Source organism: Ovis aries, chromosome 10 (genome assembly GCF_016772045.2).
Source record: "Ovis aries strain OAR_USU_Benz2616 breed Rambouillet chromosome 10, ARS-UI_Ramb_v3.0, whole genome shotgun sequence".
NCBI classification, from domain to species: Eukaryota; Metazoa; Chordata; class Mammalia; order Artiodactyla; family Bovidae; genus Ovis; species Ovis aries.
Genome location: NC_056063.1, coordinates 16,505,558 through 16,529,020, shown reverse-complemented (window position 1 = coordinate 16,529,020; position 23,463 = coordinate 16,505,558). Strand labels below are relative to the sequence as shown.

Below are 23,463 nucleotides of genomic sequence, written 5' to 3'. Positions count from 1 at the left end.
CTGAATCAAATGAACATGTTGAACGTCTTTAATCTATACAATGTTGTATGTCAAATACATTTCAATTGAAAAAAAAGAAATGCGTGACTCATAGTTTTGAGTTGAAACATCAAGTTATTTTACTTTTCTTAGAACGACAGAAGATAGAAAATGGCAATGAATAAAATTAAAGGAAACAAGACTTAACAAGAAGGCCAGTAAGCAGCCTACAAAAACCAGCTGACTTTTTTTTTTAATAATCATCAAATATCACCATTTCATTTGATTCAAGTTTGAGTGAACCCAATTAAGACCTGGATAGAACAGGGGCCATGCAGGAAATACTGTGAAGACAGTGACCGGGTGAAGAGACGGGGTTAAAGGAGAGAAACACAACACTGCCCACTTTGCCATTAAATGTGGCGTCTTTCCTAAACCACAAACATGGATGCTCCGGTAATCCGTGTTTTGTTTATTTAGGATCGAATGTGGAGAAAGAATCGTTCTTTACATGAAAAAAATGCTTGCATCGGAACAGACCTGAACAGGAACTTTGCCTCCAAACACTGGTGCGGTAGGTTGTTTGCTTAATTTCTAGCAACGTCTCTCCATTTAAAAGGCGGTATTCCTAAAACCCCATTAATTCAAGCTAATTAGAGGGGAGGACTATCCGCATCGGAAATAATTGAAATAAGAAACTTTTTGCTTAAATGCAATGATGTGAAGGTTGGCAAAAATCAGCAGAACATCCTTACCCTGTCCTCCTTGTTTTAATAGCCACGTCTTTAAAAGAAGGCAGTTGGACCAGTTCTGTAAGGTTCTTTCTAGCTTCAAAGTTCTAGAATTCTTTTTCTCTAGAATCATAAGGAATTGACCACTAAATCTCCTACTTTCATAAACCAATAGCATTCATTATGAGGATATCAAAGACAAGAGTTGGATGGGTACCTCTCGTTTTCAATTGTTTAGGAAAATATTTACTTCTATAGTGTCGCAAAACCTTTGTTTGTTTGGCTTGTGAAATCTTTGTTTTCCTGACCAGGACCAGGGATCAGACCTGCGCCCCCTTGCAATGGAAGTGCAGAGTCCTAACATTTGGATGGCCAGGGAAGTCCCAAAACATTTTGCGTTCCCTGTTGCCGTTCGCCTTCTTTCTTTCGTGAATATCATAAAGACAAACTTGTATTCAGCACAGTAGGAATTCCTTGTTCCTAGATTCAAATGAGTTACGGTGCTCAGTGAACACTGACTTGGGCTTTCAGGAATGTTGTCTGCTCTCAGGGAGGTAGGTGTTAGTTCGGCCACCCTCCAAGGATATTTCGTAGTTGCTACATTTAGGAAACAACTACAAAGCTAAACGATGAGCTGGAGTCATCTATATTTTTGACAGTGGGAGCATGTGGCTCTATGAGGACAATATAGACGGAGCAAAGCTGTTGAGGCCATGGAAATATCCTCTTCTTCCCATTCCTTTACCGTACGCAGTCATAGCCGCATGGCCCTCTCTATTTCCTTCAGAAAAGAAGTGCTGTCTGCTAAGTCGCTTTAGTCGTGTCTGACTCAGCAACCTCATGGACTGTAGCCCACCAGGCTCCCTGTCCATGGGATTCTCCAGGCAAGAATCCTGGAGTGGGTTGCCATTTCCTCTTCCAGGGGATCTTTCCTACTCAGGGATCGAACCCATGTCTTTTATGTCTCCTGCACTGGCAGGTGGGTTCTTTACCGCTAGTGCCACCTGGGAAGCCCAAGCGAAAACTCATAATTTCATCATTGTCGCAATGTATCGGGTTAGCCAAAAAGTTCATTCGAGTGAAGCTTAAGGACAAACCCGAATGAACTTTTTGGCCAACCTAATAGATACGAAAACTTCACAGTAGAGTACTTTTTTCTTGATTTCCTCTTCCCTCTTCAGTCAGAAACTCCATGAGGGTAGGGATGATTATCCATTACCTAGCTCAGTACCTGGCACGCAGAGCAGGTCTCAGAAAAGTTATTCAAATGAATCTGTGCATGAAGTAAGTTGTTCTAAGAAAGCCACAGACATAGTAAGAAAACACAGGAAATAATAGCTGATCCTGCCTCAGGCTCAAGGGAATCATTTAGTGGTTTCTTTGTAAAAGCCATCATTAAGATTGTCCAATAAAAGTGCCCACCGAAGCATAAAGACCCCCATGGGCAGTGAAAACTGGGGAGGGAGTCAGAGAAGCAGCAGCTAATTATCAAAGGCCTCTGAATAAACAGAGCTGACAGTTGCTAAGTGGTGAGTAGTTTATATACTTCATCCCCTGGGTTTCATTATCTACACATCATTGGTGAAGAAACCCAGACTTGAAAAGGTTAAGTCCCTTGCTCAAGGGCACAGAGCTAGGAGGCGGCAGAGCTGAGATATAAAGCCAGGCTGCTTGGCTTCAAATTTGCTGAAATTCTTCTGAGTCTGACAATCACTCTTCAGATGTAAGTTCCTTTTTGAAACTTTTCTTTTATCTGCAAGGTTTTTTTTTTTTTTTTTACTACTCTGTTTACCTAATGTTTTTTATGGTAAAACTAATGTTACCTAATTTGAATAACCAAGTAGTCAAAATATCTTCTATCATTGTCATCAAAAAATATCTCAGACCCCTGATTAGGCCTGTGGTTGTATTTCTATATGTCACAAGCGTTAAAAGCAGGAACAGAAGCAGCAATAATATAGATAAGAGAGTTTTCCAAATAAAACAAAAAATAATAGTAAGGAAGACTTTTTTTTTTTTTTTTTTTTTTGCTGAGTGCCCCAGTATCTCTTCAGTACTTTGTGAGCAAGACAGTGAGAAAAAATGAATTAAATTTTATCTCTTCTTTGCCCCTACAACTATTAATAGAATGTGCCTTTATAATACTGTGTAAAGAATCTGAAAGAGTACCTCACTTAGGAATAGGAAATGATAATATCAAGCCTATTTATTAATTAAAAAAAATTTTTTAATTCTTTTTTATATTTAATTGAATTGCTTAACAGTATTGTGTTGGTTTCTGCCAAACAACAACATGAATCAGCCATAGGTACATATGTCTACTCCCTCTTGAACCTCCCTCCCACCTTTCTCCCCATCCCACCCCTCTAGGTTGTTACAGAGCCCTGTTGTGAGTTCCCATGGGCTATCTATTTCACATATGATAACGTAGGTTTCCAGGCTACTCTCTCCATACATCCCACCCTCTCCTTCCTCCTACCCCCAATCATGTCCTAAAGTCTGTTCTCTATATCTGTGTCTCCATCACTGTCCTGCAAAGCCTACTTACTCATTTTATGTTCATTTTACCTTTCCTCTGTATTAAAATTGTGTATATGTGTGTGTGTTTGTGTGGGAGCTGGAAATAGAGGTCAGTTCAGTCACTCAGTCGTGTCCAACTCTTTGCAACCCCATGAATCGCAGCACACCAGGCCTCCCTGTCCATCACCAACTCCTGGAGTTCACTCAAACTCACATCCATCGAGTCAGTGATGCCATCCAGCCATCTCTGCCATCCCCTTCTTCTCCTGCCCCCAATCCCTCCCAGCATCAGGGTCTTTTCCAATAAGTCAACTTTTCTCATGAGGTGGCCACAGTATTGGCGTTTCAACTTCAGCTTCAGTCCTTACAGTGAATACCCAGGACTTATCTCCTTTAGGATGGACTGGTTGGATCTCCTTGCTGTCCAAGGAACTCTCAAGAGTCTGCCACCCTTATGGCAGAAAGTGAAGAGGAACTAAAAAGCCTCTTGATGAAAGTGAAAGAGGAAAGTGAAAAAGTTGGCTTAAAGCTCAACATTCAGAAAACGAAGATCATGGCATCTGGTCCCATCACTTCATGGGAAATAGATGGGGGAACAGTGGAAACAGTGTCAGACTTTATTTTTGGGGGCTCCAAAATCACTGCAGATGGTGATTTCAGCCATGGAATTAAAAGATGCTTACTCCTTGGAAGGAAAGTTATAATCAACCTAGACAGCATATTAAAAAGCAAAGACATTACTTTGCCAACAAAAGTCCATCTAGTCAAGGCTATGGTTTTTCCTGTGGTCATGTATGGAGGTGAGAGTTGGACTGTGAAGAAAGCTGAGCACCGAAGAATTGATGCTTTTGAACCATGGTGTTGGAGAAGACTCTTAAGAGTCCCTTGGACAGCAAGGAGATCCAACCAGTCCACCCTAAAGGAGATCGGTCCTGGGTGTTCTTTGGAAGGAATGAGGCTGAAGCTGAAACTCCAGTACTTTGGCCACCTCATGTGAAGAGTTGACTCATTGGAAAAGACTCTGATGCTGGGAGGGATTGGGGGCAAGAGGAGAAGGAGACGACAGAGGATGAGATGGCTGGATGGCATCACTGACTTGATGGACGTGAATTTGAGTGAACTCCGGGAGTCAGTGATGGACAGGGAGGCCTGGCGTGCTGCGATTCATGGGGTCGCAAAGAGTCGGACACGACTGAGTGACTGAACTGAACTGAACTGGTCTCAAACTTCTTTTAACAACTCTACTCCTTTTCTGAAATGTTAAGTTAAACTACAAGGTTTTTGCAACTGTTGTGCGATGGAAAGTATTTCTTTTCCTAGAGACCATATGGCCTTTTAATTTTTCTAATCATAGTAAAACATATATAATATAAAAATTTTGCCACTTCAACCATTAAAACCTATAGTTCAGTGACTTTGAGTGCATTCCCGATCTTTTGCAACCATGACCAACATCTGTTCCCCAAATTTTTCATCATCCCAAACAGAAATTCTAAAACCATTAACAATAGTTTCTTGTTCACCACCCACAGGAGCCCCTGGTGGTTTCTAACTGACTTTTTGTCTCAATGAGGTTGCTATTCCAGGCGTTTTTTGATCCCACATTTTATAGACCAAAGAATGATTGAACATAAATGGACCTGGAAGACCAAGCACCTCTTGGTACAGATGAAGCATTTGGGCTGAGACAGATGAAGTGGCTTGTCCATATTAACATCCCTATTTAAAGGCAAAACAGAATCTGAAACACAGATTGACTCTAGATGGCTCTTTCAAACAAAAGTTTCAAATCTCTAGAAAGACAGTCACAAAATGAGAATCTGAGGCGACACTGTTCATTACAGTAGCCTCTAGCCACATGTGGGCATGCAACACTGGAAATGTGGCTTGCCCAAACGGAGACGTGCAAGAAGGTGAAATATACACCAGACCCTTCCAGTGAAAAAGTAACACAAAATATCTCACGAGTCATTTTTATGTTGATTACATTTGAAATGATAAACTTGTACCTATGGGGTTAAATAAAAGTATTCAAAGGTAACAACTATCAAAAATGGTTTTTCCAATGACATTATTGATTAAAAACTAACACAAATATTTGGAAAGACCTGAGCACAACATTTCCTTGGGTGCGAGGGGAATGTTTAACAAACATTAAGTTTGTTTCTGTTGCATTAAAAGGAAGGAAATGAAGCAAGCTTAAGTAAGAAAGGCAGACTCTGTAAGGATAATGGAAGCCAAGGACCAGGATTCAGGCAGACCTGAAACTGGGCCTGGAGCACCTTAGGGGACTCAGTGGTCCTTTCTCTGCTCATCTCATCTCTGCAATGCACACTGGCCTTCTCTGTGTCCCAATCCATGTGATGATGACAACAATGATGATAAATAATAGTTACTGAACACTCCGTATATGCCAGGCACTGGGCAAAGGATTTCATGATTTTTCCGTTTAATAGATAAAAGAAATTAAAGTATGGATAGGTTTTAAAAAATTCAATATCGTTTTGCCTGTTAGGACATGTACAAGAATTCTACTCTTTCTCACCTAGTTGAAAAGATCCTGATGCTGGGAAAGATTGAGGGCAGGAGGAGAAGGGGACGACAGAGGATGAGATGGCTGGATGGCATCACCGACTCAATGGACATGGATTTGGGTAGACTCCAGGAGTTGGTGCTGGACAGGGAGGCCTGGTGTGCTGCAGTTCATGGGGTTGCAAAGAGTCGGACACGACTGAGTAACTCAACTAAGCGGAACTGAACTAGAAGACTGATTGAAATACGAGTGAGGGATAAACAGCTTAAGGGCCAAAATAGAAGATTAGAATTTTTTTGTTGTTGTTACTGTTGAGTCTTAACAACTAGCAGTGCCTTATAGAGTAAATGGCATTTTAAAAAATAAAACCAAAAAATATATATTTGAAATGAAAATTTCTAACTTGTTAGAAGTTGATGGTGCCAAATACCCATGTTGTGCCAAAAGTGGCTTTTTTTTTTTTTTAAAATGTAAAGCATCCATTGAATTAAAAGAATTTGTCTTGCTTGGCTGCTTCGGGAAGCCAGAGAACATATGGACAGTCAGATTTCCTGCAGGGCCAAGTAAGTTCTGTTAATGTTATATAGAATGGGAATTCCTGACAGTCCTTATAATGAAAGTCTAAAAGTGGTGTTCAATTTAAAGCCTCATCTTTAATTACTATTATTCTTTTCTATAGAGACTAATTTGGATTATATCAACTTTTGACTCATAGGTTAAAAAAAAAAATCACCCAAGCCAGATAACTACTAAATGGCAATGCCAAGATTGAAATCAAGCAATAGGCTGATTAACAGTATGCTCCATAGCATCTGTTATAAACAATGGTTACCACCCCTAATGCCCAATTTGCATCTCCTAAAATAACAGCATTTGCTTCACAGATTTGCTGTGAAGATTGAATGAGATATTCCCTTATAAGTTTTAGCAGACATACAACTTGTGTTCTTTGCAAGTCAGCTGGCACTGTTATTGCTGTTATCTTCTTTGTTTTCAAGAGAGCAGCTTGAAACTAGAAACTGCATTTCTACTTCAAGTTATCGGTGGAGGGATTCTGATTGGCAGAACACAAGTGAAGGAGGCAATTTGAGGCTAATAAACTGTTTCTAGAAGAGAGAATCTTTGGGGACAGAGGTGGCTCCCTGGGCCCTAACCCTTGACTTAGGTACAGAAAAGAGAAGTGTTAAGAGTCAGGCTGCCATCTAAAATGATGCTTACTCTAATTTCTCAAAGGAATAGACATGCATTATTCTGGCACCAAATATTGCCATCCCATTTTACTTACTAATCTTTTTAGCAGGTTAGAAGAAGCACTGACAGGAGACCTGAGTTCCCAAGTGAGACTTTTCTACTGTGGGCTATGTTCATTAGTGATTTTTAAACTACACACATCTGGCTTTCCCCATGGCTCTGCAGTAAGAAATTTGCCTGCAGTGCGGGAGACGCAAGACACATAGTAGGTTTGATCCCTGGGTCGGGAAGATCCTCTGGAGAAGGAAAAGGCAATCCACTCCAGGATTCTTGCCTGAAAAATCCCATGGACGGAGGAGCTTGTCTGGCTATAGTCCAAAGTGTCTCACAGAATCTGACTCAACTGAGCACAAGAGCAACCAAACTATACACATCAGAAAAACCAGCCTTACAATGATTGGAGAAGATGGGGCTTCTTTCTGTCATGTAACCACACATTCAGAGGCGGAGCTGGCATTTCTGACATTCTCATAGCCACTTTCTTGAGGCTGCAAGATAGCAAGATAGGCCACAACTGGTGGATCGTTTGCTATGAGGGCATATAAATTTTGAATTCAAAATAAACACAGACAATATTTTTAAAAATCATTATTTATTTATTCGGCTGCACTGGGTCTTTGTTGTCTCAGGAAGGATCTTCACTCTGGCACGTGGTTTCTTTGTTTTCCCTTTCTTTTAGTTTCGGTATGGGAACTCTTAGTTGCTGCATGTGGGATCTAGTTCCCTGACCAGGGACTGAGCTCCAGGCACCCTGCATTGGGCGTACAGAGCATTGATGACACTGTCACAAACACGTTTAGAGCTCTCAACCAAATCCGTTTATCTGAAAATGTTACTCCCGAGATATTAGGAGAATACATTGCCAGGGAGGTCATAAATAGGAAGTGTAGCCCCTTATAATTCCACTCCATCGATTTCACTCCAGGGGAGGGTGCCTCAAGTTCCTCGTGCTCAGAAATCTACTGTGGAACTTACCCTGAGTCGGAACCAGAAGTGAAGGCGGTGGCTGATTTCTTGAGAAGAAATATCAAGCACATAAAAGCTTATATCAGCATGCATTCCTACTCCCAGAAGATAGTGTTTCCGTATTCCTACAGCCGAAGCAGAAGCAAAGACCACGAGGAGCTGGTAAGTGCTGCTTAATTAATTTTTTGTTAGCATTTCATAAGTAAAATAATACTTAGTTTAAGAATCGAAAACTGTGGGGGAAACTATTCTCCCATAGAGTACGAAGGGGGACAGATGCTTTCTATCTTGATCTAACTCTTTTGAGAGTCACCCTGGGCCATGGTTCATTGAAAGATTGTGAAGAACTGAGCCTTCCTCTGAGGACGTGAACTTCTGTCCAGCAGAGGGGCTACCTAGGAAAGCGTCAGACAAGCTCTTGGGATGTCAGGAGGGAACCAGTCCACCTTGACCTGACCTGCATATGAAGCCAAGGACAAGACTTTCTGGAATTATTGGTCTGTTTGTGGTGACTAGTTTTCTATGCCAGCCTGCCACAGGTCAAGTCTTAGCACAATACTCACTGATCTGATATTAGCATTGGGAATTGCTTTTATACTGACCTCCCTTACTTGCAGGGATTTGGTCCTATTAAAAGCAACTCCAATTTCAGCATTGAGGCAAGACCATCCCTCCTTTTTTGGAATGCAGTGGATGGTACGGTGAGTTCAAAGAGGACTTATACAGCGTGCTAGTCCCTCAACCACTCTTTGGTCACAGATATTCTATGCTTGGGTAAGATGACGAAAGATGAGGATGCAAGGGTTCTTGATGGATTGTGGTTAGGTTTGAGCAAGCCATCACCGCAGATGCTCTCTAGTCAATGGAAGTACTATGGCAACATCCCAGCTCTTGCCCAAGTTCTGATCTTTATGTAGTGGTTTATTCCTCATTGACTTGTTTTGTCCTGGTTCTCTTAACAGAATAAACTATAGCCATGTTAGGGGCCAGTGATTCCTGATGACAAACATAAAGTTATTTGCAGTTGCTAAAAATAACTCCTTTAGAACAGAAACATACTTGATACTTAGGATTCCTTTTTCTTCTCAAGGGAAAATTTTTAAGGAAAGCTCCTTGATTGGTGATTGAAGAAGTGAGAGGGTATTTATCATGATCTGGAAATAGATTTAATGTGATTTTGAGTTATTTTTGGACTGCTATTATCACAACTGTTTGTTGAGTTATTACGAGTAAAACACTGTGTTTGATGGACACTGAAAGAAGCACTGGGTAGGGTCCTGCCCTTTAAGAGAATATTATATGGTTAGAGAGCTCATGCATTAGCAAATGGTACAGATTGCTCTGCTCTAAGGCAGTGGTCCCCAACTTTTTGTCACCAGGGATCGGTGGGGGGGTTAGTTTTGGGGGTGATTCAAGCATGTTACATTTATTATGCCACTGCTGATCTGACAGGAGGTGGAGCTTAGGCTGTAAAGCGAGTAATGGGGAGCAGCTGTAAATACAGATGAAATTTCACTGGCCTGCCTGTCGCTCGCCTCCTGCTGTGTGGCCTGGTTCTACTCTGTAGTCCGGAGTTTGGTGACCCTGCTCTATAGTATGAAAAGTGGAAGTGTTAGTCACTCAGTCCTCTTTGACTCTTGGCGACCCCATGGACTGTGGTCCTCCAGGCTCTTCTGTCCATAGAGTTATCCAACCAAGAATACTGGGAAGGAGAGCCATTCCCTTCTTCAAGGGAATAACTGTTAGATAAGTGGCACAGATGGTACAACTCCCTTCTGACTGGGGTAGCTAAGGGTGGCCTTATTAATTCATTCAGAGGGAAACAGATGAGTGAGGGGATAAAGGCTCCACCTTGAGGACTTATAATGGCATCTGGTCCCATCACTTCATGGCAAATAGCTGGGGAAACAGTGGAAACAGTGGCTGACTTTTATTTTGGGGGCTCCAAAATCACTGCAGATGGTGATTGCAGCCATGAAATTAAAAGACGCTTACTCCTTGGAAAGAAAGTTATGACCAACCTAGACAGCATATTCAAAAGCAGAGACATTACTTTGTCAACAAAAGTCCATCTAGTCAAGGCTATGGTTTTTCCAGTGGTCATGTATGGATGTGAGAGTTGGACTATAAAGAAAGCTGAGCGCTAAAGAATTGATGCTTTTGAACTGTGGTGTTGGAGAAGACTTGAGAGTCCCTTGGACTGCAAGGAGATCCAACCAGTCCATCCTAAAGGAGATCAGTCCTGGGTGTTCATTGGAAGGACTGATGTTGAAGCTGAAACTCCAATACTTTGGCCACCTGATGCAAAGAGCTGACTCATTTGAAAAGACCCTGATGCTGGGAAAGATTGAGGGCAGGAGGAGAAGGGGACGACAGAGGATGAGATGGTTGGATGGCATCACCGACTCAATGGACATGGGTTTGAGTAAACTCTGGGAGTTGGTGATGGACAGGGAGACCTGATGTGCTATGGTTCATGGGGTCGCAAAGAGTCAGACACAACTGAGCAACTGAACTGAACGGAACTGAAGATGTGATGTACTGTAAAGAAGGAGGAATGGTAAAGTGCTAGTGAAGTCAAGGACCAGGTACAGTTTCAGACAATACTGAAAGATAGGATTTATATAAGTGGACAATTTCTATAAGTGGAAGACTTTCTAAGCAGAGGCCATAGCTTCCCCACAGGAATTACATTCAGGGAAATGTAGGGGCAAGAAAAGGAAGTTGATCCCTCAGAAAGCAGATGAGGTCCATTTGTGAAGAACAGTTGGCTTGTTTGAATGTCAGAATAAACTTACATTTTATTCTGTAGATCATGTAGTTCCATTGAAACTTATTTTGAGCAGGGGGTGACACAGCATCATATCCACTGATAATCCTTGGGGTCATTCAAAGGCGCAACAGTAAACACTATAATGCTTGTGCCAGTTTCAGAAAGATCTGCATAAGCTAGAAACAAAAATAATGGAACAGTGAATTTAGTTGCCATCTTGCTGCACTCCAGAGATATAATCTTTTTTATTTGATGAGTATTTGCACATTTTACACAAAAAAAGAAGTAGAGTGTGTGAGAAGGATGAGGAGGGAATCATCCATTACCTGAGATGTGCATATTGTTTAGAGAAGCTGAGTTCAAAGCTTAGTGATAATTTTCCCTAGTTGTTTGTCTTTGAAATATAGTTATGTCTTACAGCATAACTTTGTTATGTATGCTTTGTTTTACAAAATAAATGAATTCCTTAAAAAGGCATGTGAGAATTCGTTTTCCTTCAAATTAAATAAAAATTTTATTATATTGGAAGGATCTGTGTTTGTAGCCACCCAACTGTGATTTCCATAAAGAGAAAAACATTTTTAAAAGTTAATTTATTCTTTTCAATTTACCTTTCGGATAAATGCAGATTTTTCATTATACCATTTTCCCTCAGCTTTATTGAGATATAACTGACTTTTAATTTTGTGTAAATTTAAAGTGTACAGTGTGATTATTTGATACATATATATACAGTGAAATGATCAGAATAAAGTTAATTAATATATTCATCACCTCACATAATTCTTTTTTCTTTTGTGGTAAGAACCCTTAATATCTATTCTCTTAGCAACTTTTAAGTATGTAAAATAGTATTGTTAAGAGTATCTAAGTATTGTTAGAGTCATCAGACTGTATTTTAGATCCTCAGAAATTGTTCACCATATAACTGACCAGTATCTCCATTTTCTTCCCACCTCCACCCCAGCCCCTGACAACAACCGTTCTGCTGTTTCTTCATATCTACAGCCTGATTCAAGTACTATATGCTTTTCTTTTAGAAACGTGTACCTGTCTTCTTTTAAAGCTGCACATTAGCTGAAATTCCATATTCTGTTGATTTCAGTCTCTAGTGGCCCAAGAAGCAGTCTACGCTATGGAGAATATTCATAGAAATATCAGATATACACATGGCAGTGGTTCAGAAAGTTTATGTAAGTATTTCTTCTTCAGATCTTGGGGGGCTGTGAGGTACTAAAGAAATTTGTGTTTGGTTTTTCTGTGTGGATTTAATTTTTCTAAGTGGAGTCTTTTAAAACATGGTCACACATAAAACAATTGGATTATAACAATTGGAAATGGAAGAATAATAGCTATGACATTGTTGAACAAAGATACATTAATACACATACTAAAAAGGAACCAAAATGACACTTAAGAAATTATGCTCTTTCCTACAGAGTAGGGATTGTAGAATTGGTATCACATTAGTTGACTGAAGCAGAAAAGGTCATACAAGTTCAAAAGAATGTTTAAGATGCCCAAGGCCACCATGTAAGGTTGTGCAGGTTGAACACTGCACAAATGTAGGAATGCCATTTACATTAGATGCTTTTAAGTGACAACCTGTGTCCAAGAGTATAGCTCATGGCACGCTGGAGTTGAACATCCTTTGTTTATATCACACTGATGAGAACAGGTATGTGGCAAGTTCTTAACAAATATATTAATCTCTGCTGGGAGGTATTTATTGAGGGATTCCTTTGTATCCACAGAGGGAATAACAAACAATTTAGCTCATTTTGAAACTGGGGGGTGGAACAAGAGAAGAGAAAACAGAAAATAAGCATGTAACAAGCCATCAGCAAACTATAATCCACAGGCTGAATCTAGCCCACTGCTTGTTTTTGGATAGCTTATAAGCTAAGAATGGTTTTTCTATTTCTTAAATGGTTGAAGAAAACCACAAGAAGAATAAGATTTTGTGACATGTGAAAATTACATAAGATTGAAATTTCAACGTCCACAGATAGTTTTATTTGAGCACACCACACTCATTCATTTGCATATTATCTATATAACTTTCATGACAGTGGAATTAAGTAGCTGTGTGTCATACACTACGTGGCCCTCAAAGCCTAAAATATTAATTATCTGGTTCTTTACAGAAAAAGCTTGCCAATCTCTGATGTAAACAATTAAATAGTAAAATATAGTATAATCCCATTGATAATGTAGAACATGAAATAAGCATATTTATTGTTGCTGTTGTTCAGTTGCTCAGTCATGCCCAATTCTTTGCGACCCCATGGACTGCAGCACACCAGGCCTCCCTGTCCATCACCAACTCCCACAGCTTACTCAAACTCATGTCCATTGAGTCAGTGATGCCATCCAACCATCTCATCCCCTGTCATCCCCTTCCCCTCCTGCCTTCAATCTTTCCCAGCAGCATCAGGGTCTTTTCCATTGAGTAAGCTCTTCACACCAGGTTGCCAAAGTATTGGAGTTTCAGCTTCAGCATCAGTCCTTCCAATGAATATTCAGGGTTGATTTCTTTTAGGATCACTGGTTTGATCTCCTTGCAGTCCAAGGGATTCTCAAGAGTCTTCTCCTAAATAAGCGTAAAGGTTTGAAAATAACTACCAGAGAGAGATGCAACTTAGGCCAGGTGGCCTGGGAAGATCTTTCTCGGTAGGTGACATGTCTGTGAGGCCTACCCTGCAAGTGGCTGCCAAATAAAGGTGTGGGGAAGATCCAGGGAGTGGGAATGGCATGTAAAAAGGCTTTGAGATATTATACTTGAAGTCCCAGAATTTCCTTCAACTGGTATGATCTACAGGGGGATGAAAACATTCATACTGAATAAATTACCTGAGTACATGAGGCTTTATTACCACAAAGTTCAGAATCTTCCTCCTCTTCCTCAATCATTCCAGACAATCCCAGGACAAACTGAGGCCAGACTGGTCCACATGATATTTCTGCCTCTTGCTGTCACAGTCTGTCTCTGCCTTTGCTGACCCAGGTCCTTGCTCTAGGCCACAGCTTCCTTTCATAAATCACCCCTTTCTTGATTCCCATTGTCTTCTCTACTATTGTTCCTTCAGGGCTGGAGGAATTTCTAAAGAAACATCCTGTTTTGATGAAATAATTCCATCTTCATGCATGCATTCATTCAATACAAATCTGTGTGTATGTGTAAGCATAAAAATATAGTTGGAAGAATAAATGCCAGATATTAATAATAACTATTAGAAACATTTGCTGAATGAGTAACTTAACTAATGCACTGTTGATCAATATTTTTCAGTACTTCAGGAAAGACTTGTGTAATTAATTCAAGTACAGGTATTAGAAAGAAGAAAAGTGGTCACTTTGCTTCTTATATGATTGTCTACCTGGAAAACAGTAGGAAATCAACCAAAAATAGTATTAACAATCCAAGAGTTGAGTAAGGTGACTGACTATGAACTACACATATTTAAATATATAACTTACATACCAAAAATAATCAGGAAGAAAATAAGTGGAAATAAGTTCCAACTGCCCCTTCCAATATACATGTATACACATGCAGACATATATATATATATATATATATATATATATATATATATATATATAGGTAGATACATATGTACATAGATTCATTGTTAAATGTATATGTGTGCACATATACAAATCCAATGATCATGATGAAAAACTTAAGAGAACTTTACTGGTGTACATAAATGAAGACAAATAAAATGAGAAACCTACTGGTTTTTGAGTGGGAAAGCAATATTAAAAAAAGTGCCAATTATCCTGAATTAGTTTGTATATTTAATGCAGCCCCAATGAATGCTTAAATAACTTTGAACTTCATTTATTTATTTGTTTTTAATTTTTTGGCTGTGCCTCATGGCATGAGGGATCTTAGTTCCCTGACCAGGGATCAACCCTGTGCCCCTAGCAATGGAGTTAAACACTGGACTACCAGGGAAGTCCCTGAACTTTGAAAAAATATACTTGGTAGGAGAACTTGTAAAATTCTGAAAAATAAGACTAATAAGAGAGAATCTGCTCCAACCAAGTATTAAAACACATTACAATCCTGTTGTAGTTACAGTGTTGTTCTAATTAAGGTAATTATAAAGAAACAAAGAAGCAACTGTGCATAAATAAGAATATTCATTGTAAAGGAACTCAGCCTGGAAGAGACAGATCAATAGTAAGGGAATAGTGAGGACAGAAAGACAGATATACAATATCTAGTATCTCACAAAGAAGGCATTTCAAACAGTTAATAATGTTCAACTATTGGGGTTGGAAAAACTGGTAAGTTGCTTAGGAAAAAAAAGTGTATTTGGATTACTAACATGTCTTTCTCCAACATAAATTCCAGATACATAAACCAAACTGAAAGCTAAATTACCAAATAAGACAAAAAATTCTCCACATATTACAGAAGGCTAAGAACATAAATGTTGTTTTGTAAGTAATCTATAAAATGAATCAAGAAAAATGAACAAAGAAAATGGATAAAAAATATAAAGATGGACAATAAATATATCAAAATGTCCAAATCACTCACAATCAAACATAAAGTAAGATAATTTGATATTATTTTTCACCCATAAAATTGCCAGAAATGTATGATTCCCACAGATGGTGTGGGAAGGGGAAGTGGACATATTCATACCCAGCTAATGGAAGTATAGACTGCTCAATTCTTTTGAAGGCTATTTGGCAACAGGTAGCTCATCAGTGGGAGAAGGCAATGGCACCCCACTCCAGTACTCTTGCCTGGAAAATCCCATGGATGGAGGAGCCTGGTAGGCTGCAGTCCATGGGTCTCAAAGAGTCGGACACGACTGAGCGACTTCATTTTCACTTTTCACTTTCATGCATTGGAGAAGGAAATGGCAACCCACTCCAGTCTTCTCGCCTGGAGAATCCCAGGGACGGGGGAGCCTGGTGGGCTGCTGTCTCTGGGGTCGCACAGAGTTGGACACGACTGAAGCGACTTAGCAGCAGCAGCAGCAGCTCATCATTAAAAAGTGCATGCCTTTAGACTACAGAATCTGCTTCTAGGAAAGAATATTCTAAAGAAACAACGAAGCAATTATGGATAAACAAGGATGTTCATTGTAAAGTTGTTTCTATTAATTAGAAAAAAACTCCTAAAGTGCTCTAGCTAAATAATTATTAAAATTAATCATACCAGCTTTACAGAGCAATGCTATGAGATCATTAAGAATGATATGGTAGATTTGAACCCATTAATACATACAGCAACAGTTAGAACTGGACATGGAACAACAGACTGGTTCCAAATAGGAAAAGGAGTACGTCAAGGCTGTATATTGTCACCCTGCTTACTTAACTTCTATGTAGAGTACCTCATAAGAAACGCTGGGCTGGAAGAAGCACAAGCTGGAATCAAGATTGCCAGGAGAAATATCAATCACCTCAGATATGTAGATGACACCACCCTTATGGCAGAAAGTGAAGAAGAACTAAAGAGCCTCTTGATGAAAGTGAAAGAGGAGAGTGAAAAAGTTGGCTTAAAGCTCAACATTCAGAAAACTAAGATCATGGCATCTGGTCCCATCACTTCATGGGAAATAGATGGGAAACAGTGGAAACAGTGTCAGACTTTATTTTGGGGGGCTCCAAAATCACTGCAGATGATGACTGCAGCCATGAAATTAAAAGACGCTTACTCCTTGGAAGAAAAGTTATGACCAACCTAGAGAACATATAGAAAAGCAGAGACATTACTTTGCCGACAAAGGTCAAGGCTATGGTTTTTCCAGTGGTCATGTATGGTTGTGAGAGTTGGACTATGAAGGAAGCTGAGCGCCGAAGAATTGATGCTTTTGAACTGTGGTGTTGGAGAAGACTCTTGAGAGTCCCTTGGCCTGCAAGGAGATCAGCCCTGGGTGTTCTTTGGAAGGAATGATGCTAAAGCTGAAATTCCAGTACTTTGGCCACCTCATGCAAAGAGTTGACTCATTAGAAAAGACTCTGATTCTGGGAAGGATTGGGGGCAGGAGGAAAAGGGGATGACAGAAGACGAGATGGCTGGATAGCATCACCGACTCGATGGTTGTGGGTTTGGGTGGTCTCTGGGAGTTGGTGGTGGACAGGGAGGCCTGGTGTGCTGAGATTCATGGAGTCGCAAAGAGTCAGACAGGACTGAGTGACTGAACTGAACTGAACTGAATACATACAGCTGCTCAGGATAGATTATGTTTAGAAATGTTACTGAACCGCTTGCATAGAATGATCTTATTTATTTGGGAAAAAAAATTATGTTCAAGTATGCACTGAAAAAGAAAGCACTAGAAAATAAATGGTGATCATCACTTCTTGGTAGGGTTACATGTATAATTTTTCTTTTCTTCCTTAAACTGCTTTCCTTCAATCTCTATTTCCTTCCAGAAACATATAATAATCAGAAAAAAGCAAAGCTATTTTCATTTTTAGAAAAAATAAATCCCACCTTATTGAAACATCTGTATTTCAGAAAGTGATTTCTTTTTTCCTTTTTCTAGATCTAGCTCCTGGAGGTTCAGACGACTGGATCTATGACTTGGGTATCAAATATTCCTTTACAATTGAACTTCGAGATAAAGGCAAATATGGATTCTTGCTGCCAGAGCGTTACATCAGACCCACGTGTTCAGAAGCTCTGGCTGCTGTCGCTAAAATAGCTTCTCATGTCATCAGGAATGTTTAATGCCCTTGATTTTTTCACTCTCTTCCCATATTTTAATTTACTGATTCCAGCCAAACCATTGTACCCATTTCTTTTTGAGTTTTATCAGTAGTTTTGATCAAAGATTTTCTCATTCCTTGGTTTTGTCAAAGAACAAAATAAACGGTACCTTGAAATTAACGCCGACCAGGGTTTACATTTTTCTTTTTTTTAATTTGTGAGAGGCTAGGTACTGGGTCTTGATCCGTGACATTTGACTAGCCATCTCAAGCAATTTCAATAACTAACTTCATGCAGATCATTGTATCCTAAACAAGGAAAGAAGGTTGTTAGAAGTACAGTCAAGGTTTCTGCTCCCAATTTACAGTAAATTTCTGCTGGCTCCTTCAAAGACGCAGTCGTGCTTGCCTTTTGCTCCACAGTTATAGGCGACAGCTGTTACTGTCTGAGAAGGCAGAGGGGCATGAAAAGCAAAACAAATACCGCGCGTCTCTCCAGTTCAGCTGCTCAGTAAAAACTTTGAGGGAAATGAATAGCTGCAGTTATTTCGACAACAAATGTGCCATTCTGCACATTTACAATAGCCGTTTATTGTAAGAAATTATGTAATAAAATGAGAAATCTCTTTCTCTTAAATTCACTTTAAAGTGGGAGTTTCTGCTCTCCCGGATTCCTGGTTTCTTCTCCAGGGATTTCAGGTAAAGCACAGATTTGTTGATTTTACCGAACGCCTCGGCGCCGACGTCACGCCGGGGAGGTGTGTCCACGAGGAAGGCGGAGCCTGCCCTCTGACGACTAATCTGGAGGCCGGAAGTTGCCTCGATCTTCTGAGGAACAGGGCAAACCCTTGACTTCCGGCGGCGTTTTGAGGCCTGACAGTGTTTTCCCTGTCTTTTCTTACTCTCCAGTCTCTTTCTTTGTTTCTTTCTATTTTTCCCCCTTCGTCCCAGGCTGGCTCGACCCTGGCGAAGCGGCGAGCGGGCTCTGCTTCCCAGCCGTCCCGGAGTCCCTCGCTAGCCGAGGGCCTGTTCCCGGGGTCCGCGCGCGCACCTCCCTCTCGCCGTCGTGTCCCCGGGGCCGGGCGCGGGGACACAGTCGCCTCCCCCGCTCCTCGGAGCTGAGGCGGCGGTGCCACCTCCGAACTGCGCTTGCGAAAGAAGCTCGAGAAGGAGGTAAGCTTGAATCCTGTGAATTGGTGTGGGTCCCGGGGGGAAAGGGGTTGGTTGGACGGGCCCAGGCTAGGGAGGCCCAACCGGTCCTCCCTCCTGCTTGGGTCACGCCGGGCTTTTCAGCCCTCCGTGAGCGTCCCATCCTTAACTCTGCGGAAGACCCCTGTGGCTCGTGCCGGGCTTCTCGCTGTCATCCCGAGGTGTTCTCAGGCGCGTTTGCCTGAGGGGGCCAGTGAATTCAGACGGGAAACTTTGCTAGGTCACTACCATTTAATGAGAGCCTGGGAACTCTTGCATGGTATTGTCATTTGTGTGAGATGGAAGGGTGCCGGAATATGGTCACGCATTCCCCAGACCTCTTAAGGAAAGGTATCTTTACTTTTGGTTATATTTGGGCTTGCTTATTTCCCGGCAGTGATAACGACTCAACGTTCTCGGAGTTAAGTAGCATTTAACTACTTAAGTAGTTTGTTTTCACAGTCCCTCGGTAGTTACTTTTGGCAGCTATCTGTCAGAAACCAGGGAAGGCGGGATGAAAGGCGAGGCTCAGATGTTTTGGCATCAGCTCTTTCTAAATAGGTGCAAACAATTTATGTGGCTGCAACTTTGAGTTGATGAGACCGCATTGTCGCTAGGATATTGGTTGTGGAGCCTAGGGTCAAGCCATTGGGTTATAGTCTGAGATTTTCAGATCATTTGAACCGCTTTGAAAATTGTGGGCGTGTGCAGCCTCTTCAGGTTTTTTATTTGTTTTTGAAGAAATAATTTTAAAAGTTTGGAAGGATCTTCACACCTCAAGTTTTCAGAGTTTTGCCAGACATACTGTTGCAGTAAACCTAGATGCTTATGCAGGACAATTCATTCGTGTGTGGTGCCGGCTACCGCGGTCTCCTTCTGCAGTGTTTGAATTTACTGACTTTAGAATCTACGCGTCAATATTTTGGACAGTTTTGTGGACATATCTCTTGATTTGCGAATGATTGAGAATTTAATTAAGTATTTAGATGATAACATGACAATTTCAACTGGAGACTAAGAATGTAGATGCTGGTATGTAGCGATTTGTGTCTGCAAAAATAGTTGTGAAAATTTTGTGAACAATATTGTGACATTAAGACTGTGGGGATCTGGGAGGATCTAGTTTTGTCAGGTGCACGCCTCTTTCTCACCTCCGAACACCTCCGGTGTTTTGAAATGAACATTGACTGCAGATTTTAAGATATGCACGTTTATCTGATTTGCATATTTGTAAATAAAAACTAAAATCCCACAGGTGGATGCTGTTTTAATTTCTGTATGTTATTGAAAATTTAGCAGTCATTGGTGTTAGTTTGTATTGTAATATGCACTGACATTTACTTATAGAAAGCAGTTGTTTAGCGTATTTATTTACAGAATTGGTTTTCAGCGTTGTCTTTCCTGTCCAGCCCCCCACCCCCCACCCCACCTTGCGCTCCTTTTCCTGTAGAGTTGAGTTGGAGCTATTTCAGCAGATATTTAGTAGCAGTTGAAACGTTAACTGGTTGTTTTACAAAGTGTCTTTTATTCTTTGTTTTGGTAGTTTTGTTCGTTGTGTTTCATTTTATAGTAGTTGCCAGCCTGGGATACTCTCCTGACATAGTCTTTTTAACAAAATGTGTCTTCCACACAGCACTAGTATATTGCCTTCCTTATGCTTGCATAGTCAGTTTAGAACTGACAGTTCTGTTCAGAATTTGCTTTTATTAAGTTGTTTTAGTCTGTCTACATATAAGCGATCTGCAAGATTGTTTATGAAAATTCTTTTATTCTAAAATTGTGAAGAAAAAATTCACAGTATGCATCAAATAAACTTTTTTCTTTCAAAACCAAGACATAAATATGATGAGATCTTTAACACTTTTAGAGTGCCAGTAGATAGGGATTTATTCTCCTACCAGTTGGTACCAGGAATTCTGTAGCTTTAATTGTTTAGTTATTTGACAGTTTCCTAATATGGTGCTTCTTATCCAGATTGAAGTGTTTTCATGCTTTCATTTATGCTAGTGGAGGATGAGATCTCAAAGATGTCATTGTGGATTGAAGTGAAAATACTAGAACTAATGTTTTATTGAAAGGTTTTAGTTATCAGGCTTCAGAAATAATTGTTTAAAAAGAGGCCCATTGTGTTTTTCTTTTCTCAAATATTTTTGTAATATGAAGCTATGAATACATTGTGATATTTGTAAGTTAATGGGGGAAGGAAGACATTTCCCATTTATTAAGACTTTTTGTTGTGTCTTAATAGATTCAGACATTGTGGCCATGTTTTCCGGTTTTTTGTTTTTTGGCCATACCTTGTGGCTTGCTTGATTGTAGTTCCCTAGCCAGGAATTGAGCCTGGGTCCTTAGCAGTGAAAACGGTGGGTCCTAACCACTGCAGCACCAGGGAATGCTCCTTATTTTCTTTTTCAGTTGAAAAAATATTAAAGCTTCTGATATTTATTTCTCTGCAAATGGAGAGGAAAAATAGGGGAATTACTCAATAGACTTTCATCAGTGGCGCTGTGGCTTTGATAATGCTGGTGTTAGGGAAAGGCATGATAATGTGAGTGGGAGGGTGATGCCAACGTAGAACTAAAGAATAAATTGAAAACTGAGGGGAAGCCTTCAAGGTCTCTGAGATAGGGAAGACTTTAATATTTACATTTTAATCTTATCTCAATTTTTCCCATATACGTTGAAGCATTTAGTTATTGAAGTCTGTTCATATATTAATTGAAAGAATTTTCCCCTTCTCAGTCAAATCTACATTTTATTCTTTTGTGCTTTGTCTTTCTCTTTGTGCCAAATCTTTAGACTGAAAATTCTAATTCTCACATTATATGCAACCTAATTTTTAATTAATATGTATGAGCAAATGCTTTTCCATTGTACAGTAGATTGTGTGTGTATATTTAGACAAATAGGATTTAAAATATATTTTATATTTTTAGTGCAAGCTTAAGGCATTTTATCTGTACAAAATCATAAGTGCTTCATAGTAATATTTAGATAATTTGTTGACTACTGATAGAAGTTCCTAGATAGATGATCAGAAGAATTTCTCTATCAATTAGAAAACTTCAATTTCTACTTTTTCCCGCAGGGTTTGTTTTTTTTTTTTTTTTTTTTTTCTGTCTAGAACCTCCCTGTAACCTAGACCTGTTTCTGAAACTCAGTGTTATTTTAGGCCATGTTTTGGTACTGTTGACTCTCTGAGAGAAGTGACTACGCCTTTACTTCATTGCTCATCTTCCCTAAGTTGGAAGACTCAACAGTAGCATAATTCTTGGGATAATCACCCTATAGGTGAATCTTGTAGTACTCGATGTCTCCTGTGAAAGCTACTTTATTTCTGTGGGAAGAAACTTTTAGAGTCAATACAAAGGAGGGGTAAGGTTGGATCATTAGTCCTCACTACATTGTCTGTTGCAGCCCAAACCCCTTGAGGTCTTCAAAGTTTGTGTTAGGGATGGATCTAACATGGGAGAGAAGCTGTGAGACCATGCTTCCCAGCAGTAGGTCAGAGGAGGAGAGGGTCCTGATTCAGCCAACAGGTTATAGGCAGGGAAGAGAGGCAGTTTAATATCTGGAGCCCTCAGAAAGACAAGAAAAGAGATAATAGATGACCAGTGTTTCATGTATACTAAGAAATAGCTTGTTACCCCAATTGTGGAAAACACTACTGTTGATTTCTTTTTTTGGAAGAGGGAAGGTGTCTTGGAAGTAGGGTATGGTTGGGGATAGAGGTTTGGGGGGCAGACATGATCGTTGCCTTTGATACTGGGAGGAAAAATGTAAGGCTAGGGTTAGTCATCTTGATGCAGCCTGGTGAGACAGTGTGCCTGTTCCCAAGTTGCAGGTAACTAGAAATAGCTAATCAACTTTTAGAACACATTCATTTTTAAGTTATTAATGTTTTTCAATTAGTGAATGTGAATTTGTGTATGCCTATATATTTTTATAGTAACAGATGATGAAATTTAAAAACTTTATCTTGTTACATATTTCTTATTGAATCTCAGTTATAAATTATAAAAAAGTTGTTTTTCTCAGTTAATCAAAGCTCTACATTTTCTAGATCTTTTTCAACTCCACTTATCACTTATCTTGGCTTTTAGTTCTTTATTCAGTAAGTCAAATGTACGTATGGAATTTACCCACCTTTTCCTTTATAAATTCACATTAGGACTGAGAATGAGCTCAGGAAAAGTTAAATCAAAGATAATATTCATTGTTGTGTGGAAGCTGAAGAACATTTGATACATAAGTGATTTTATGTTGAACATATTCTTGTTCACTTATGGATGCTCTACATAATTTTTTAAAATTTGTAATTACTCTAAAGTTACTTTCTAACTTTCTAGAATCACTAGAAATTGATTCTAACCCTAACTAATGGTTACATTGTATATTAGAAAATAATCATACATATTTCCATTTTAAAACTACCATATTGTATCATATCATATATTTTTCTTTTGGTTCATTATCTGTTAGTTTGTCAACTGTTGTCCTTAATCTTTGGACCTTTTTAAAATGTGACTTGACAAGAAGTATCTAACTGGACCAAACATTGTTTATAATTTTTTTTTAATAAGTTTTGATTCTGTACTGCCGTGATTTAACTTCCTTGCAAGTCATGGGACCTTACTTTGACATCACAGTAACAAACATTGTAAACTTTATAGAGACCAGTTCTTTACCAAATGGAATTTCTACTTCTTTAGCTGACATCATTCATTCTAGTAGCATTTGCCTACTAACAAAAATTCAACTAATGTTTAGTGTATAAAGTGTGATATGGTTGGTTCCTTTTCTTTCTCTTAGGCATTTCTTGCCCACTTCCCACAGTA

The 23,463-nt window shown here is 39.7% G+C and overlaps 2 protein-coding genes across 9 annotated transcripts in view; both read left to right on the top strand.

The window, feature by feature from the left end:
- Positions 1-17,618, top strand: part of CPB2 (carboxypeptidase B2) — a 58,551-nt gene extending 40,933 nt beyond the window's left edge. For 2 of the 3 annotated variants that reach the window (XM_042254678.2, XM_004012062.6), the window contains 4 exons: positions 460-553; positions 7,940-8,142; positions 11,859-11,946; positions 17,275-17,618. In XM_042254678.2, the coding sequence (XP_042110612.1) occupies positions 460-553; positions 7,940-8,142; positions 11,859-11,946; positions 17,275-17,459 (570 nt within the window). In that variant the 3' untranslated portion in view covers positions 17,460-17,618. Of the gene's footprint in view, positions 1-459; positions 554-7,939; positions 8,143-11,793; positions 15,253-17,274 lie in introns of those variants that run through there. The other variant, XM_042254679.2, reaches the window with a different exon arrangement.
- Positions 17,619-18,267: 649 nt separating this feature from the next.
- ZC3H13 (zinc finger CCCH-type containing 13) overlaps positions 18,268-23,463 on the top strand; it is a 102,361-nt gene continuing 97,165 nt past the window's right edge. For all 6 annotated transcript variants that reach the window (XM_012184404.5, XM_012184401.4, XM_012184403.4 and 3 more), the window contains exon 1: positions 18,268-18,610. The gene's annotated coding sequence lies outside the window, so the exon portion shown is untranslated. The remainder of the gene's footprint in view (positions 18,611-23,463) is intronic.